Source organism: Typopeltis vanoorti, chromosome 1 (genome assembly GCF_054136105.1).
Source record: "Typopeltis vanoorti isolate ZY-2024b chromosome 1, IOZ_Tvanoo_1.0, whole genome shotgun sequence".
Classification (NCBI taxonomy): Eukaryota; Metazoa; Arthropoda; class Arachnida; order Uropygi; family Thelyphonidae; genus Typopeltis; species Typopeltis vanoorti.
This window is the reverse complement of record NC_143549.1, coordinates 12,439,075-12,457,646: the sequence shown is the minus strand read 5'-3', so window position 1 is coordinate 12,457,646 and position 18,572 is coordinate 12,439,075. Positions and strand designations below refer to the sequence as shown.

The following is an 18,572-nucleotide window of genomic DNA, read 5'->3' as shown; positions in this document are numbered from 1 at the left end:
TCTATGACAGCTCTAACTTTGCCGGGGAGACTTTCGACCAGGTGTCGGAATGTCTCTGGTGGAATGGCAGCCCATTCTTCCTGAAGAGCTGTAGCCAGAGCAGCTCATGATGTGGGTTGTTGGGGTCTGGAGCGAAGTTGGCATTCTAATTCATCCCAAAGGTGTTTTATGGGATTCAGGTCGGGGCTCTGGGCTAGCCAGTCCATTTCTGGAACGTTATTGTCCACAAATAACAGTTCCCTCACAGACCTTGCTTTATGACAGGTAGCATTGTCATGCTGATACAGACAATAGTCATCACCAAATTGAACTTCTACCATAGACAGTACACAATGGGTCAAAATGTCCTTGTACCTTTCAACATTTAGATTTCTGTGTAGTGTTACGACAGGGCCAAGTCCATTTCATGAAAAACACCCCCACACTGTAATACCACCTCCTCCAAATTTCACTGTTGGCACTACACATGCTTGCAGGAATCATTCTCCAGGCATTCACCACACCCAGGCCTTCCCATTGAACTGCCACAATGTAAAACGTGTGATTTGGAGTGATTCATCACTCCAAATCACACATTTCCAGTTGTCCAGTGGCATCGCTCTTTACACCACTGCAGGCAGTGCTTAGCATTCACAGGAGAAATGTTTGGTTTATGGGCAGCTGCTCGACCATGGAACCCCATTCTTCTTAACTCTCGACGCACAGTCATGGTGCTGGCTGGAACTCCTGGGTGATTGCTTCACTCAATGTCTGGCGATTTCCATGAACCACCTTCAATGCTCGATGGTCCCTGTCTATCATTAAATGCAGCCTACCCGACCGTGGTTTTGTTGTGGTTGTGCTTTCACATTTCCACTTCAAAATCATGTCACCAACTGTTGACTTGGGCAACTTGAGGAGGGTTGAAATGTCTCTGACAGATTTCTTACTGATGTGTCAACCAATAACCAGTCCATATTTGAAGTCACTTGCTCCCTTGACCTACCCATTCTGCTCGTACTTCTTATCATTGAACAACACACAGTTCTGTGCCTCCTTTTATACCGGTAAGTGAGGTCTTAGTGACATCTAGACATCAGTTTATGAATTACAGAGGGGTATCCGGGCACTTTTAATCAGATAGTGTTTATCTTTTAATCAGTCACATACATATTCTTCAGCAGTTATTTATTAACCATCTTTAATGCTTAATATTATTATTATTATCTGAAACCTCCAGGGAGTCAAGGACTTATTGAGGGAGGCTATAAAACACCCAAACCAACTGTCATCATCGACATGAACCATTGACACACTGCCCGTTGGTGTCCAATGCCTCCTTTCTTGTCCAGTGCACAGTGTTGCAGTTTCTGTAACCCTCTCACTCGTTCTGCAGATATGTCCAAATAATTGCAGCTTCTGTTGTATAATTTTCTGCATTAAATTCTCCTTTGGTTGTATCTTCTGATAGAGCTCTTCATTTGTGATTTTCTGTACCCATCCTAATCTTAGAATCCTCATGCAACAAGTTCTTTCAAATGCCCAAATTCTTTTTCTTGATTTCTTATTTATTATCCATGTTTCAGATCCATACAGTACACTGCTAAAGATGCATGCTTCTAGTACTCTTAATTTCGTTTGCAGGCTGATCGCTTTACTTTTCCAGATTCTTTTCCAGATGTTATCCGTATCCTTCAGATTTGTTCTTCCCTTTGCAATCGTGATCTTTATTTCTTTTTTGCAGTCCAAGTCATATGTCATTCTACTTCCCAAATATGTGAATTGTTCTACATTTTCTATATCAGTTCCATCCACTTTTATATTTTGTTTCATGTCACCAAATACCGTTGTCTTTGATTTTTCAAAGTTTATAACAAATCCAAATCTCTTCCCTTCCTTATTTAACAGTTTGTGTTTTTTTGTAGTTCTCTTTCGTCATCTTCAGTGATAACAATGTCATCTGCAAATCTCAGATTGTTAATTCTCATCCAATGTACTATTCCTTTCACATTTTCCTTCATTTTGTTCATTGCTCTTTCTAAATGTGCGATGAAAATGCCTTCTTTTAAATACCTTTTTCATATCTTCTTTTAAATTCTTTCACTCATTACCCCTAAAGGCAAACTATTCCACTCACTCACTGTTTTGTGAAAGAAAAATCTAAACGTAGCTCTTATCCCTTTCTTAACTGTGAACAAACTTAACTTCCATGGATCTCCCCCATGTTCTCTCACTACCTTACATATGATGAAAATTTTCTTCAGATGATATCCTATAACACCCGGCTTATGGAAAAGTCGCCCCTCGCATTTCGCCCCTGTAGATAATGAGTAGGTTACAAAAATGTAAATACAGTCAACTCTCGATAACTCAAATTTTTATTGAAGTCCTAGCCCCTTTAGTGGAGATTCAATGTTGAACTCTCTCGATTACTCGAACCGAACTTCCGATAACTCTAACTTTTCCGAACAAATTTTGAAAATTACATTTGTGTACAAATTGTCATGTAGGTTTTAAACTAATTTCTCCCCTTTTGTATGTCTTCAGGGTTCTGTTTCCATTGTGAAAGTATTAACTGGAACTGTTAATCATTTCACAATGGAAAGAATACATACTTGACCACGAGGGCAATAGTCATGTGGTTAGTGACGGACATGGGGGGGGGGGAAGAACAGTGGACAGCGCGCGTTTGCTGTTTTCACCACCTCGTTATCGGCGGTGCATCGCGCGAACGTCACAGGCAGTGCAATATCTACATATTATTTTTTCATCTTGATTGATTAATCCTGTGTGTACAATGGCAAAAAGTGTTCCGTCAATAAGAGGCAAAAGAAAATTGGTAGATGATGACAACCACATTTACGTGTTTTCAAAGAGAACTGTAGATGAACAACATGGAATCTGGGTTTGTGAAAAACGTTCCACCTGCAAAGGGCCTGTTTGGACAGAGGGTTTGAAAGGCCCAGTTGTGAAAGTCGTAACAAAACATAACCTTGCAGCTCAAGCTACAAGGTCAGAAGCACTGCAATTGATTGGTCAAATACAGCAACAACATGAATGAACGGCCACAGCAAATTGTTGCATCAGTAATTGCAGAGGCTCATGCCAATGTCACGGTGTTACTTCCTAAAAAGGATTCACTTAAACGAACCATTCGTCATGTTCGATGCAACAGTGGTCTTTACCGAGCAATCTCCAGGACCTAGTAATTCTACAAAATTATCAAGAAATTATTATTGATGGCAATGTACAACAGTTTTTGATGTATGATTCTCAGGATGGACTGCTCCCTGTTTGCATGCTTATTTTTTCCACTAGTAACAATCTTCAGTTATTAGTGCATAGCCAGGAGTGGTTTTCTGATGCAACTTTTAGCACAGTACCCACGCATTTCCAGCAGCTGTATACAATTCATGTGGTTCAATTCAATACAGTTATTCCAGTGGGCTATGCGCTTCTGGCAAACAAAACTCATGCCACATACATCAAGTTGCTTCAAGAAGTTAAAAATCTACAACCGGGTCTCCAACCCCAGCGACTTATGACAGATTTTGAACAAAGTGCCATGCAAGCCTTCCAACAAGAATTTCCTGGTATTATAAATACCGGTTGTTTTTTTTTTTTTTCATCTTTTCTAAAGCGTTTGGCAAAAGGTACAGAATGAAGGTTTAAAAGCCTGATACGAACAAGACCATGAAATTGCTAGTCGGATTCGAATGATTCCGGTATTGGCATTTATTCCTTTTGCCAACGTTATGCAAGCATTTGAAGATTTAGTTGAAGCTGATGATTTCCCCACTTAAGCTATGGTGATTGCAAACTACTTTGAAGATACATATGTTGGAAGAAGACAACGGAGAGGCCGGCAATTACCCATCTTTGCCATCGAATTGTGGAATGTTTACACACAAACACTGGATGATCAGCAACCTACCAACAATGGTGTGGAGGGGCGGCACAGGAAATTTCAAGAAACTTGTGCTACTTTATTCCCAAATATTTATCGATTCATTGATTCTTTAAAGAAACAAGGGAGCACAATTTCGAAATTACACAACGAATTGTTGGTAATTCGGCAATCAAAGAAACAAGAAGTATGCTGCAATTTCTGCTAGAATCAAAACGATAGTCCAAGATTTTTAAAATCGTAATGTAATGATTACCTTAGAGGCCTTACATACAACTTCGAGTTTTAAACAATAATAATGTGCATTTATTCTATTAAAACAAAATAAATTAGAATTATTAAAAAATTAGGTGTATTATTTACATTTTTATAGCTTACTCATCTACAGGGGGTGAATTTTCTGGATCCTATAACACCCATTCAAAAGTTTATATACCTCTATCATATCACTCCTCTTTCTCCTGTTAACCAGAGTCTGTAATCCACATACTTGCAATCTCTTTTCATACTCTAAATCCCATAATCCAGATATGAGAGTTACAATCTTTGTAACTCTTCTTTGCACCATTTCCATAGCTTTATCCCCTTTGAACCCACAAGACCAAATCTGTGCACAATAATCCAGGTGTAGTTGTATCAAGTTCTTATAAAGAACTTGATACGATCCTTATCCTTACATGTCAAGGTTCACGTCAACATCGCAATTATCCTCAGTTATATTTGAAACTTTTACTATGTGACCTTTGAACTTCAAATTCCTATCAACCATTACACCATGATCCTAGCCTAATCATATTCTTCATCATATTCTCTAATTGTTGTATATATGCTATTTAATCTAGTTGTTTTTCTTTTTTTTTTTTAAATTTAATTTAATTTTTATTTATTTCTTAACTGTGTTAAGAAATAAATTAAAATCAATTAAAAATCTTACTACTTTATTGCTTTTAGTTTTCTCTTAGTCTAGTTATAGTTGCATATCTTGTATATATTCAGCCTGGTTGCCCATGTAGTTAGCGTGTCTGCTCTCCATTCAACAGGATGCAGATTCAAATTCTGTTCGGATGTTTTTGATAGTGTTTAGTCAGAAGATGAATTTCATCACCCAGTGTGAGGTCACCAATCCCACCTAATAGAGTTGCCTGAGGCGGCTTGAAAAAGTTTTGTGTTTGGTCTCTAGAGCAGGCTCTCCAGACCATCTCAAAACTAAATTAAAAAAAAAAAAAAAAAAAAAAAACAGTGTGCGTGCGTACGTGTGTGTGTGTGTGAGTGAGTGAGTGAGTGAGTGACTGAAAACCGAGGTTTTTAGTTAAACTGTATTAATATACACAACTAGTTTCGTCTGAGAACAGACGAAACTAGTTGTGTATATTAATTAAGTAGATGAACAGACTTCGTCAGGTGCAAGTGAAAAGGACATAAAAAATATCAGAGAGAACCATACAAGTAGTGGATTTCTACATCACAGAACGTATAAAATAACAGAAGTTAACATTTAAATTGAAGAACGAAACGAACTCTGGCTGTTGCATGTAAGGTCTTGCGATCTCCAGTATTGAATAGCAGAGTCTGGCAAACTATAGCTTAGGTTGCTATTAGTATGAACGGGGTCAAGAACGATTTCCTTAGATTCTAGAATCCGTCTCTCTAATTCGTCATAACCGTAATAACATCCATGAACGTTGTTAGTTAAATCCCAGCGTATTTGATCTGGGAGGCTTTCTTCGTTAGAGTTTGCCAAAAATAATACATGGCTGGACGAGGCGTTGGCTCAAGTTCTGTTGTAGGAGATGTCTCTTTGATGCTCTTCTAGGAAGAGTTCGATGGATTTTTCCATTTGACCATAGTATGGTTTACCACAATTGCAGAGAACTTGATAGACATCAGGATACTGAAGATTATTATGTCTATCCTTTGGACTGTTTAAGATTGAGCAAAGAAAGTAGTGAAAAAAAGTCTTCATATTGTATTTCCTTAAAATTTTGGAATTTGGAATTGGTTGTATCTTCATTGTGTTGTTGATAGTGACAGTTAAACAATATTCTATTTATAGTTCTAGAGTATCCATTGTTCTTGAAGGTATTTTGAAGGTGTTTGAGTTCATTGTGAAGTTTTTATTTGTCTGACAACAAAGATTTTGCTCGATGACCCAGAGTTGAACAATCTATACTCTATACTTTAGGAGAACTCTAGATTTGGTCCTGTAGTATCAGTTGCCTGATGGGAAGGATATTGGCAGTACATGAAAAGTGTTAAAAAAATACCTCAATGCTGCAGTATCAGAACATGTCCCTGGAGTTTGAAGAATGAACAGGGATCTGCAATCTTATTAAGCAAGAGATACTTATAAAAAAGATGATGCAGAAGGATGATGTCAGTTATTAAAATTATAAGGCACAGGCCAGAAGGGTTCCTAGTATTGTATGGAGAGCTAAGTCTGGGCATATAAAGAAACTGCTTCTGCATGTTAAAGCTCCAAAGGAACTTAACTGCTATGCTGCAAGTAAAAGAAAATATGGGAAAAAATAATTGCTGAGTGTGCATGGTGCTCACACTCATATGTAGGTGGCAGAAAGATTGCAAATGCAGCTCAGAGGATAATTGCAATGATAAAATGTACATTGAATGTAAGGATAAGAAAGACATTTTGCTAGAATGCATTGATATGACCTCTTATACTATTGTGCACAGATCTGGTGTTCTGGTTTCCATGGCAATGTAGATACAGTAGCTTACAGACATTAACAAACAGGAGAAAGAGAGAGTGATATGATAGAGATCTACAAACTTTGAAAGGGCCTATGGAATACCAGTAAATTGAATTATATGGAGGTTGGGAAGAGAATGAGAAGGCATCTGTGGAAGTTGAGAATGAGAGCCAGATTTTCCTCTCATGAATTGATATGTGATTGGAATGCCTTGCTTTTGGATACAGTGAGTGCAGGTGTCATGAACAAATTCAATGAAAGGTGTGACATCTGGGTAATATGTGTCCTTCCTGGAAGAGTCCTGACTCTTGTGTCTCTGTGAATAATAGTAAGTGATATCTTGTAGGATGTTTCTTATTTAAGATATTTAAATTACATGATTTAAATAAGTTGCCAGAAAAAATATTTCTTTCCAAAATTTTACAGCATTACTAGTTTTTGTCTGTTTTAATAAATAATGAAATTGTCATTTTTGTGTTGCTGTAATAATATGGTGTAATATTATGAATGACAATGAAGTAATTTTTTTCTAATATAGGGTGAATTCATTAATAAATTAGTTGTAGAGTGGGCACTTGCAGCTGTTTTGGTGGTGTCTTTGAATTCACCATCTAGGTATGTGTCTATTTTTGTACAGATTATGCAGTATGTTGGATATTACAGTAGATTCTCACTATAGCAAACAACAAACTCACTCGAAATAATAAACTCTGAAAATTCTTTCAAATCCTCTGTGAATGTCATGCAAATCTTCGAATTGTATGACATTCACTAGCAATTTTCCAGGTTTGAGTTTGCTATAGTAATATATGATACCATGTTGTTTGACATGATAAAATGGAGGGCAAGATTTTTTAAATGAAATGACTCTTATCAGTATTTTTGCTGTCAAGTTAGACAATATATTTAGTAAGAGAATAAATAAAATATTGCAAAAAAAAGCAATAATGAAATCTTAAAATTTCATCAGCTCAAAGACGTAATTAAAACATTATGGCATTGTTCCCAGTGGTGCCTCTAAGCTGTGCGCAGGTGGGTGTGGGTGGTCAAAGAGAATGCACCCACCCCATAACTGCAGCCATAAAATTTTTGCTTTTAGAATTTCAAATTTACAGTTAGTAATTTTTGAACATACTATAAAAACAAGTTACACGATAAATCATACTTGTCACTTTATTTTATTTAGTAATTTCTCTAGTGTCTCCTCTCCATTATTACTCTAACCCACTCCAACTTAATACATTCTGATTAGTTACTTTTGGCCTGTGCTCTAGCATAACTTTTGTTAATTTATCTGTTAGTAATTTCTAGCCAATCCAAATGTCAGGTCAAAAGTGTTAATAGTTGACCTGTTTAGTGTGACTTTAGCATACTATGTGTATGTAAAGTGGCTTGTTTCTTTGTATATACAGTGTGTGTGTTACAGATGACCTTGATATGAAGTTCAAGATATCAGGTTATCATTTTGGTTTATATTAAACTGAAATTATTACTAACATAGTGTTTTTCTCCATAATTTATTAAAACAAATGTTGATCACCACATAAAGAAAGGATTAACTGAATTAATACATATTGTTCTTGATTTTCTTGATCTCTTTTAATTTTTGCTTTAAACATTTAAGTGACTATGTTATCTTAGATTAGTGTATGTCACCACACATTCTATAATATCTTCAGCCTAAAGGCTGTGGGGTCCAAATCCTGCCAGGGGCATGGATGCTTGTGATGGTTTGTGAAATGTGGTGGTAGCCAATAAATGCCATTGGTGTAGATGATAGTGGTAGTGGAAGTTTTGGGTGGATGAAGTGGTGGAGAAAGAGTTGTAAAGTAAGTGTCCTCCCTTGATGAGTCTTTGAACTTTTTGGAGGTGTCATGTAATAATAATATTAACAATGAAGAGATCAAGTTATCTTCTGATCTCTTCATTTTTAATGTTTATTTTTATCTCATTCTTCCACCTCTAATTTATTTGGAAATACTCATATCTGGAATTTTCATTTTTTGATTGAGTGGTGTTGTACCACTGGGCGTACCCGGTGTTGTACCACCAGACGACACCTTGGTATCTCCACTTGGGCCTGGCTCCCACTGAAGAGACCTCAATAAAGGTTGAAACTAGTCTGGGTAGTGGCCCTTTCCTTAATGCATAACATTATACATATATGCAAGGAGATGTGTTTTGCATTGTGGGAGATACTGAGATAGGAGTGTTGGTAGCTTGCTCCACCTTTGCAAGGAGTCGCCCAGTGTTGTACCACTTTACCCCAGTCCTGAAGATACTTTCAGGTGCAAATTTTGTTTGCACACACTTGGATAAAGGATTAAACTAAATTTATTATAGTCTGACCAAGTGAAAAATAAACTTTCAACATCTTTCTCTAAATCCAGAGTAATTTAATAAAAAGGTGGCACACCGTTTGGCAACTCCTATAGGTAGAGATGACCTTGCTAATGCTTCTGCCTGGTATCTCCACTTGGGCCTGGCTCCCACTGAAGAGACCTCAATAAAGGTCGAAACTAGTCTGGGTAGTGGCCCTACCCTTAATGCATAACATTATACATAACCGCAAGGAGATGTGTTTTACATTATGGGAGATACTGAGATAGGAATGATGTTAGCTTGCTCCACCTTTGCAACGAGTTGCCCAGTGTTGTACCACTTTACCCCAGTCCTGAAGATACTTTCAGGTGCAAACTTTGTTTGCATATACTTGGATAAAGGATTAAACTAAATTTATTATTATTATTATTCAATACATGTTGATTTTTCTGAAGTTGGTCTTCATTTGCAGCAAAAATAACTTGATCATCAGCATACAAAAGGCTGTTTAATTCTTTATTTCCTATTTTAAATTCCTATGATTTTTTTCCCCCTCCATTCTCTTGAAATTTTTTCCATATATATATATATATATATATATATTGAAGAGTATTGGTGATAATCCACTTCCTTGAATGAGACTGCTGTTGGTTTTAATTTTTTCTGTTGTTTCATTATTAATTTTAATTTTAATATAGCTTCCTTTCCATTATATTTGCTATTGTGGTTCTATTGCTTTTGTGGTGCAAGGTGGAGCTTTCAATTCATACAGTATATTGATTAATTTTGTTCTATTGATTTGATTATACTTTCTCATAATCTAGGAAGGCCATATATGTTGGCAGGTTAAATTCTATAATTTGTTTGAGTGGAATCTGTGCAGGATCTTCCTTTCCTAAAGCCACATTGTTCTTCTTCAATAATTTCCTCAGCCTATGGTGTTAATTTACTGTTAATTATATCTAGATATATTTTATAGCATGTATTTAATAAGGATATTCCTCTGTAGTTTCTGCACTCCTTTCTGTTTCCTTTTTTGAATATGCTTGTCTATTGCTGTCTAACATCCCACAAGAATAGAAGTTTAATTAATCGTAATTGAGAGCTGTATTTGTATTGTTTTGAATTTATTCCATCTTCTCCTGTAGCTTTTCTATTTTTTAGTTTCCCATTGTTTTCTTTAGATCATTTAACTCTATTGGTTCTTCATTTGTTTCATGACTTATTACTTGTTTTGTTTCAATTTGATTATTATTGTTTAGAAGCTGGGTGTAGTGATTGGTCCATTCTTTTGTGAAGGGGCCATCTAATTGTAGATTATCCTTTGTTTCTTGAGTCATTTTTTAATGATTTTATAGCTCTTTAGTTGAGGTCCATTTATGTCATGCTCTAATCTTGATACAAATTTTTCCCAGTCTTGTCTTCTGATTTTCCTGGTTTCTCTTCTTGTTATTGTTCTGATTCTTTTATATTCTGTTTAATTTCCTATGGTTCTGTTGTTTAACCATTTAAGATAGATTTCTTTTTTCTTTCATATTAAAGATTTATTTCTGGATTCCAGGTTCTTAGCCCTTTCCTTTTTCTTCGCAGTTTTGTTCCTATGGCTTCATGTGCTGCTTGTTTTACTATTTGTTTAATGTTTTGCCATTCATTTTCTGTATCTGTATCTTAAATTATTTTCTTTGTATGATTTGTAAGTCTTCTTTGATATAGTTTTCTGATACTATCTTGCTGTAACAGTTCTATTTTAAATTGCTCCTGCTTTTGTTTTTGTATTCTTGTATTGTTTCTATTTCTCTGGTTTGGGATCTTAATAGTACTGATTAATAATAGTGGTCTGAGTCAATATTTCATCCTCTGTATACGCTGCAATTTCTTACCAACTTCTTTAGTTTTTCACCCACTATTATATAGCCTATCTATCCATAGTTCACTGGGCATCCACAGATGCCATATAATCATTCCAATGCTCATGATCTTCCACACCAGGCCTTCCCATATAGTCCTGTTGTATGCTTTTCTGGCGGCCTCAACTCTCTGAAGATCAATCACTCCACACATCACTCCATCCATCCATCTCATTTCTACCCCTTTCTATTTTCCCAGGAACTTGGCTTATTATTTTTGTGAGAAGTACCCCTTCCATCCTTTCTATGTGTCCAAAATATTTTAACTTTCTTCTGTCAATATCCTTAAAGGGGGTGCTTAAGGGTCAACGCTGTATAACTGAGAGGAGACCTCCACATAGCCTTTAAAGGAATGCGGAGAACCGACCAGGGCTTCTGACCTAATGTCCAATCCTCACCTTCTCGTGGTGCACCCTGTTGGGTATCTACTTTGATACTGAACAAACGAGGATGGGCTGGCAATTTGGGATTTAGCCGACCAAATTGTATTCTTATTGGTTAAACCAAAATAAAAAATGATGGTACAACATGACAAAATTTCATGCCGGCTGGGGCGTCGCCCGGTTAAACAAGGCCCCCGTTGTTTTCGCCAGGGAACCAGGGCGAACAGCGAAAAGTCAGCTACTGGAACAAATCTGAAAACAAACCCCAACTCAACATCACCAGAGTTAAAGATCGGTACTATCAACGTAAGAAGCCTGAATGGCAAAGAAATGGAGCTAGCTGAGGAATTAGATAAGTACCAGATCGACATAATAGGGGTGACTGAAACAAAAATGACCAAAACTGGTGAGATCTTTCTGAGCAATAAATACAAAATGTTATATTCAGGCAATAACAATCAAGGAAAAGAAGGAGTAGCCATAGTATTCAACACAAAATACGAGGCTAATCTTCTTGAATGGCAGTCAGTCTCAAGTAGAGTAATGTGGGCAAATATGAGAATGGGGAACTGGACAATGAGACTTATTTGTGCCTATAGTCCCACAGAAGGTTCTACTAAGGTAGAAGTGGAGGAATTTTTTGAGGCTTTAGAAAAAGCAACTGACACAATGAAAAAGGAAAAGTTGGTCCTTGTTGGGGATCTAAATAGTAGAGTAGGAAATGATTGTGAGACATACAAAAATATTTTGGGAAAATTTGGAGAAAAGAGCAAAGCTAATAATAATGGCAAATATCTGTTGGATTTCTGCTCAGGACATGGACTGGTTATTACTAACACCATGTTCCAACATAAAAATGTGCACAAATTCACATGGAGAGAAGAGGCTAGGAATAAGAAAAGTCTCATTGACTATGTTATTGTTGATAGTGATGTTTTCTCCCTGGTGCAGGACACCAGAGTGTACAGAGGATTTGAAATTGGAAGTGATCACTATTTAGTCTTGAGCAGGATAAAATTGAATTTCATATTGAAAAGAATAACATGTAAGAAAGTTTTAAAGCGAATAAAAGTTGAGCAGCTCTCAGATGTAAACTGTAGACTAAAATACAGAAATATTATTGAAAAGAAAATGAAAGAGTTTGAGAACAGGAATCAAACCTTGGAGATTCAGTGGCAAACTCTGAAGGAAACATTGATTGATTCTGCCAGAGAGGCATGTGGTGAGGTTGTGTGCAAAGATAAAAAAATCAGAACTCCCTGGTGGACACAGGAAGTTAAAGAGGCAGTGAAGGAAAAGAAGAAAGCATATCAAAAGTTCCTGGCAAATAAGTCAGCTTTTACTCTTACAGAATACAGAGACAAATGTAAGAAAGCTAAACAGTGTGTAAAACTAGCTAAACAAAAGTCATGGGAGGACTTTGGCAAGAATATAGAAAATAAATATCAAGAAGGTGGCAAAATATTCTGGAGGTTGTTGAAGAAGCTTAGGAATGGAGGAAAGAGTGCTGTAAAAGGAATTAGAGATGATAAAGGTGAAATAAAAACAGGAGAAAAAGATATCCTTGAAGTATGGAGTAATTACTTTGAAAAACTGCTAAATGAAACAAGCAGTGATGACAGCACAGTGATAAAAAACACTGACCAGGCATGCAGTCAGGAATACATATCCATACTTGAAGTAGAAAAAGCCATCAAAGGCTTGAAATGTGGAAAGGCAGCAGGAGTAGATGATATTCGACCAGAAATGCTGAAGTATGGTGGTATAAGAGTCTTACAGTGGCTGCACTGCATAGTTCAGAAAGCCTGGACAGAGGGACGAATTCCCGATGATTGGAGTAGAGCTCTCATAGTACCCATATATAAAAAGGGAAATAAAACTGAATGCGAGAATTACAGAGGTATTTCCCTACTGAGTGTTCCTGGCAAGATCTATGCAAGTATACTTGAGAAACGGTTGAGAAGAATTGTGGAAGAAAAGCTTGGTGAAGAACAAGCTGGATTCAGGCCAAATAGAGGCTGTCAGGATCAGATCTTCACTTTACGACAAATAGTCGAGAAAGCATGGGAATATAACAAAGATCTGTATTTAAGTTTTGTCGATTTGGAAAAGGCATATGACAAGGTGCCAAGAGAGAAGCTATTCAATACGCTGCAGTTATATGGTGTCAATGGGGCATTATATCAAGCAATACTTAGTCTTTATTTGAGTTGTGAGTCAGCAGTTAGAATTGAAGGAAGTACAGGAAGATGGTTTAATGTTAAATCTGGTGTGAGACAAGGATGTACATTATCCCCTCTGTTATTCATTATCTATATGGATCACATTATAAAGGAATGTGGTATTAAACCTGATATCAAAATTGGAGATGTTAATGTCAGCTGTTTGCTTTATGCGGATGATGTTATACTTCTAAATAAATCCGCTACAAGTCTGCAAGATTCTCTGACTAAATTGAATAGCTGTTGTAATAGATATGGTATGAAGGTCAGCAATAAAAAGACAAAGACAATGAAAATAGGCAGAATCATTGAAAATGTCAACTGGGTTGTGAATGGAGAACCTGTGGAACAAGTAAAACATTTCAGCTACTTAGGCACAATTTTTACTGAAGATGGTAAACTAAACATAGAAATAGACAACAGAATCAGCAAAGCTGGTATCGTGGGAAGTCAATTGAATAAATTCATATGGAATAAGAAAGAAATTAGTCGGAACACTAAATTAGCTGTATACAAGACTGTGTTCAAACCAATTTTAACTTATGGATCTGAGAGCTGGGTCAGAAGTAAAACACTTGACCAAAGACTAGAGACCGCAGATATGAGAGTCCTGAGAAAGATTATAGGCATGAACAGATGGCATCAATGGCAATATCATATTAAAAATGAGGATATTAGGAAAGAACTTGACATTGTCAGCATCCAGGAATGCGTTAGCAGAGCTAATCTCAGATGGTATGGTCACTTAAATAGAATGGGAGAGGAAAGATTAGCAAAACAAGTGTTCTCTGCCAGGTTGGCAGGAAAACGACCCAGAGGAAGACCAAGATATAGGTGGATTGATACAGTACAAAGTGCCTTAGACGATAGAAATATAAGATCTGATAATGTTGGAGTCTTGACAAGTAACAGACTGATTTGGAGGAAAATTGTAGATAGGAAGTTAGTAATGATGTAATTTTTTCATGTAGTACTGTCATATCCTGTACACCCCTTGAGGGTACATGGCAGGAATTTGATGATGATGATGATATCCCTAAAGAGTCTTAAAGTTCTACTGATCTTTTCTAACACTCATTCATTTGTACACCTTTCAGTATATGATATCCCCAACAGCCTTCTGTAACACCAATCTCAAAAGGAGATATCGTTTTTTTATCTGACTTCTTTAGGTTCGAAATCCATAAGTTGCTGTTAGAAAAACAACTGCATCCAAAATCCTCAACTTTATTCCCTTGCAAATAGATCCATCCTTCCAGATTTTAGACATGTCTCTGACTGTTGTTTTAGCCATTCCTAATCTTCTTCTGAACAGCAATTCTTCACATTAATAATGGATCCCAAGTACTCAAACTTGCTGACTTCCACGATTCTTTCTCCATTAAGGTAGACTTGTTTCTCAAGAGCTTCTCTGTTTGTATTTCCTTTGAGAACCATAATCTTTGTCTTGCTAGGATTGAGTTGAAGTCCTCTGTTATTACTGATCTTGTTAACTTTATCAAGAATTAGTCCTAGTTCTTTCATGTCATTACAAAAGAGTACTGTATCATCAGCATACCTCAGATTACTGATCATTCAACCTCCTATCCTAATTCCTGTCCTGAGCTCATCCAGTGCTTCACGCATGATGTCCTCCACATATATACTAAACAAGTGAGGAGAAAATAAACATCCTTGCATAACTCCTTTTCCAACTTGAAGCCAGTCAGTCAATCCAACACCTGTTCTTACTGTGGCTTCTTGCTCCCTGTACAAGTTGCCTATCAACCTGAGTGTGTTGAGGAAAACCCATTCTTTTCATTACTTCCCACAGTTTCACATGCTGAACACAGTCAAAAGCTTTAGCATAGTCTAAGAAACATATTACCAGAGGGATATTCTTTATATTCTGTCTCTATGCTCTATAATCTGTCTAAGGCAAAGGATCTGATCACTGGTGCCCTTATCTTTCCTAAAACCTGCTTGTTCCTTGGAACTTGGTTCCTCTGCCTCAACTCTGACCTCAATCCTATTTAGCATGATCTTCAATAAAATTTTGTTTGCATGAGATATTAAACTAATAGTTCTTGCATGCCTTCATATCACCTTTCTTATGTGGTGGTATGAAAACTGACTTCTTCCAGTCTCTAGGCCATGATCCTGTCTCCCATATCCTTGTAATCAATCTATGGAACACTCTTATACCTCCATCTCTTGTAGCTTTAATTAACTGCTGGGATTTCATCTGAACCTGGGGCCTTATTGCTGTTAAGCTGCTTAACTGCTCTTTCAACTTCATGCCTAAGTGGAGGAGGTTCCAAATCAAAATTTTCCTGGTGAGAGGGCTCCACATTTTCTTTATCCACTCTGCTGTACAGTTCTTCACAGTATTCCATCTGTTTTTGATTTTCAGCTCTTCTGTTAGTAATGCTCCATTCCTGTCTTTGAATATATAGTCAATAATACTTTTATATCCTCTGGCTTCCCATGTATATCTTTATGTTTAAAGAAGCTGTTTGGTGATTTTCAAGCTATATAGGCCACAAATTTCCTGAGTTCTCTTCCATTGTTATTTATAGTGTTTCCTCCTTGATTAGCTATTAAATGTTTAAATATATTTGATCCAATTCTAGCATTGAAATTACCTGCAATGATTGAGTAATCTTGTTTATTTGTGTTCTGAATTATGTTTTTATAGAATTCTTCTGTTTCAGATTTTGTTCCTTCTTTGGGTGCATATATTCCTATCATTGTAATAAATTTCTTATTTAATTGAAGTATAGCCATTATTATTCTTTCAGAGATCCAGTTATATGATTCAATTTGGTCTTTCCATTTATTGTTGATCATGGTTTCTATACCTGCAGCAGCTCGTTTTTTGCTGGGTACTCCACTGTATATTAAACTGTAGTCCTGAAGTTCTGTAGAGTCTTGATTTTTTCTTTGTTTCTGAAATTACTGCTATTTCTATTTTCATTTCTGTTAGAGCTTTTTGTATTTCTTCGATCTTGTGATTGATGCCTCTTATGTTTACTGTTCCGATCCGTATCCAGTTCATAATCCTTTTTTTCCATTTCCATTTTGTTATCCATTTGGGCTATCCGATTTTTATTCCCAAAGTGCTAATTACAGCATTCAAAATACATTACTGTTGATGTTTTAGAAATATGATAATGGAATCGGGGAATTTCCATCACAATAAATATAATACGTATTCTCATATACTAATTGAAAAATAGGTGAAAAAAAAGAATTCGGGACTTTAAGTTTAAAGAGCTAATAAGCTTCATTTCGGCAATGAAAACATTACTTAAATTAAGGGGATATTAAATCCCACATAGTTTTAAAACCGAATAAGAAACTCAAAGATTGGAATCAGAGAGTTTCTTGCCGAATATAGTAAACTATAAAATATCGGCGACACTAGCGTTAGCCAATGCAAGTGATCCTAGTACGTAGTACAATACCGGACGACTCGTTGCAAAGGTGGGGAAGTTCAGATCGCTATTCTTAGGTATTTTCCATAATGTAATAACACATTTCCTAGGAAATGTATGCTGTTATTACATTATGGAGGGTGGTCACTACTCAGACCGGTTTCAGCCTTTTTTGAGGCTTCATCAGTGAGTAGCTAGACCTAATACCAAAGTGTATAGCGAAAAGAACTTATATACTTCGCGAACGAGTTTTCCAAACAGGTGCAACCATTAAGTTATTTAAGTATAAAGAGCTAATAAGCTTCATTTCGGCAATGAAAACATTACTTAAATTAAGGGGATATTAAATCCCACATAGTTTTAAAACCGAATAAGAAACTCAAAGATTGAAATCAGAGAGTTTCTTGCCGAATATAGTAAACTATAAAGTATCGGCGACACTAGCGTTAGCCAATGCAAGTGATCCTAGTACATAGTACATTACCAGGGCAACTCGTTGCAAAGGTGGGGGGGGGGGAAGTTCAGATCACTATTCTTAGGTATTTTCCATAATGTAATAACACATTTCCTAGGAAATGTATGCTGTTATTACATTATGGAGGGAGGTCACTACCCAGACCGGTTTCAGCCTTTTTTGAAGCTTCATCAGTGAGTAGCTAGACCTAATACCAAAGTGTATAGCGAAAAGAACTTCAATCTTTGAGTTTCTTATTCGGTTTTAAAACTATGTGGGATTTAATATCCCCTTAATTTAAGTAAAGAATTCAGGACTCTGTAGATAGGAATATGATACTTTATAAGGGACAACAGGGTTTTGGGAAAGCTAGATCTTGCATTAGTAATTTGCTTACTTTTTATAATACAGCATGTTGAGTACAGGAGAAGACAGGTGACTTGTGGTACATCGCTCTATACTTGATCCTCTGTTGTTTAATTTGTACATGATATAGGAAATGGTTTGAGAGGAAATAGTCAGTTGTTGCTGATGATGCAAAATCAGGAAGAGCAATGATAAATGAAGGCGATACAGAGATCCTGCAGGAAGACATAAATCAACTGACTAGCAGTATGGGCAAAGGTAAATGGCACTAATAAGTCCACATATGGACTACTCTGCACAGATCTGACACCCATATTTCATGGGGATGAAGAAGTGGTGGAGAAGATCCAGAAGCTGGTGACAAAGATTGTGGAAGATCTATGGGATAATGATAATAGATTGGCAATCTGTGGGCTTCAAAAACTAGCTGATGAGCAAAAAGAAGAGACATGATAGAAGCATAAAGTTATTCAAAGAATTTTATAGGATTGTTAACACTGAAGACGTTTTTCAGTATGTGGCAGGAAGGGAGAGAACAAAGGGTCACCAATGGAAATGATGTAAAAGTGTGGTTATCAATTAGGACTAAGTACTTTGGGTCACCGATGGAAATGATGTAAAATGATGAGTGAGATTAAGGGTGTTAGGACTAGATATTTTGCTTGGAGGATGGTGAATGGATGCCAGAGGTTATTGTGAGTGCTTTGTCAATGAATGAGTTTAAGGAGAGGTATGATAGGTATTGTGTAAATAATGGATCATCTGTGGTCAGTTTTCTCACTCCATGGAGATACCTCATCATCATCAAATTCCTGACATGTACCTCAAGGGGTGTACAGAATATGATAGTACTACATGAAAAATTTACATCATCACTAACTCCCTATCTACAATTTTCCTCCAAATCA

At 36.5% G+C, this 18,572-nt stretch overlaps 1 protein-coding gene across 4 annotated transcripts in view; it reads left to right on the top strand.

Moving 5' to 3' along the window:
* The window catches only part of LOC150109791 (uncharacterized), a 342,753-nt gene that overhangs the window by 212,550 nt on the left and 111,631 nt on the right, over window positions 1-18,572 (top strand). For all 4 annotated transcript variants that reach the window (XM_090411378.1, XM_090411294.1, XM_090411217.1 and 1 more), the window contains one exon: window positions 7,133-7,209. In XM_090411378.1, the coding sequence (XP_090267504.1) occupies window positions 7,133-7,209 (77 nt within the window). The remainder of the gene's footprint in view (window positions 1-7,132; window positions 7,210-18,572) is intronic.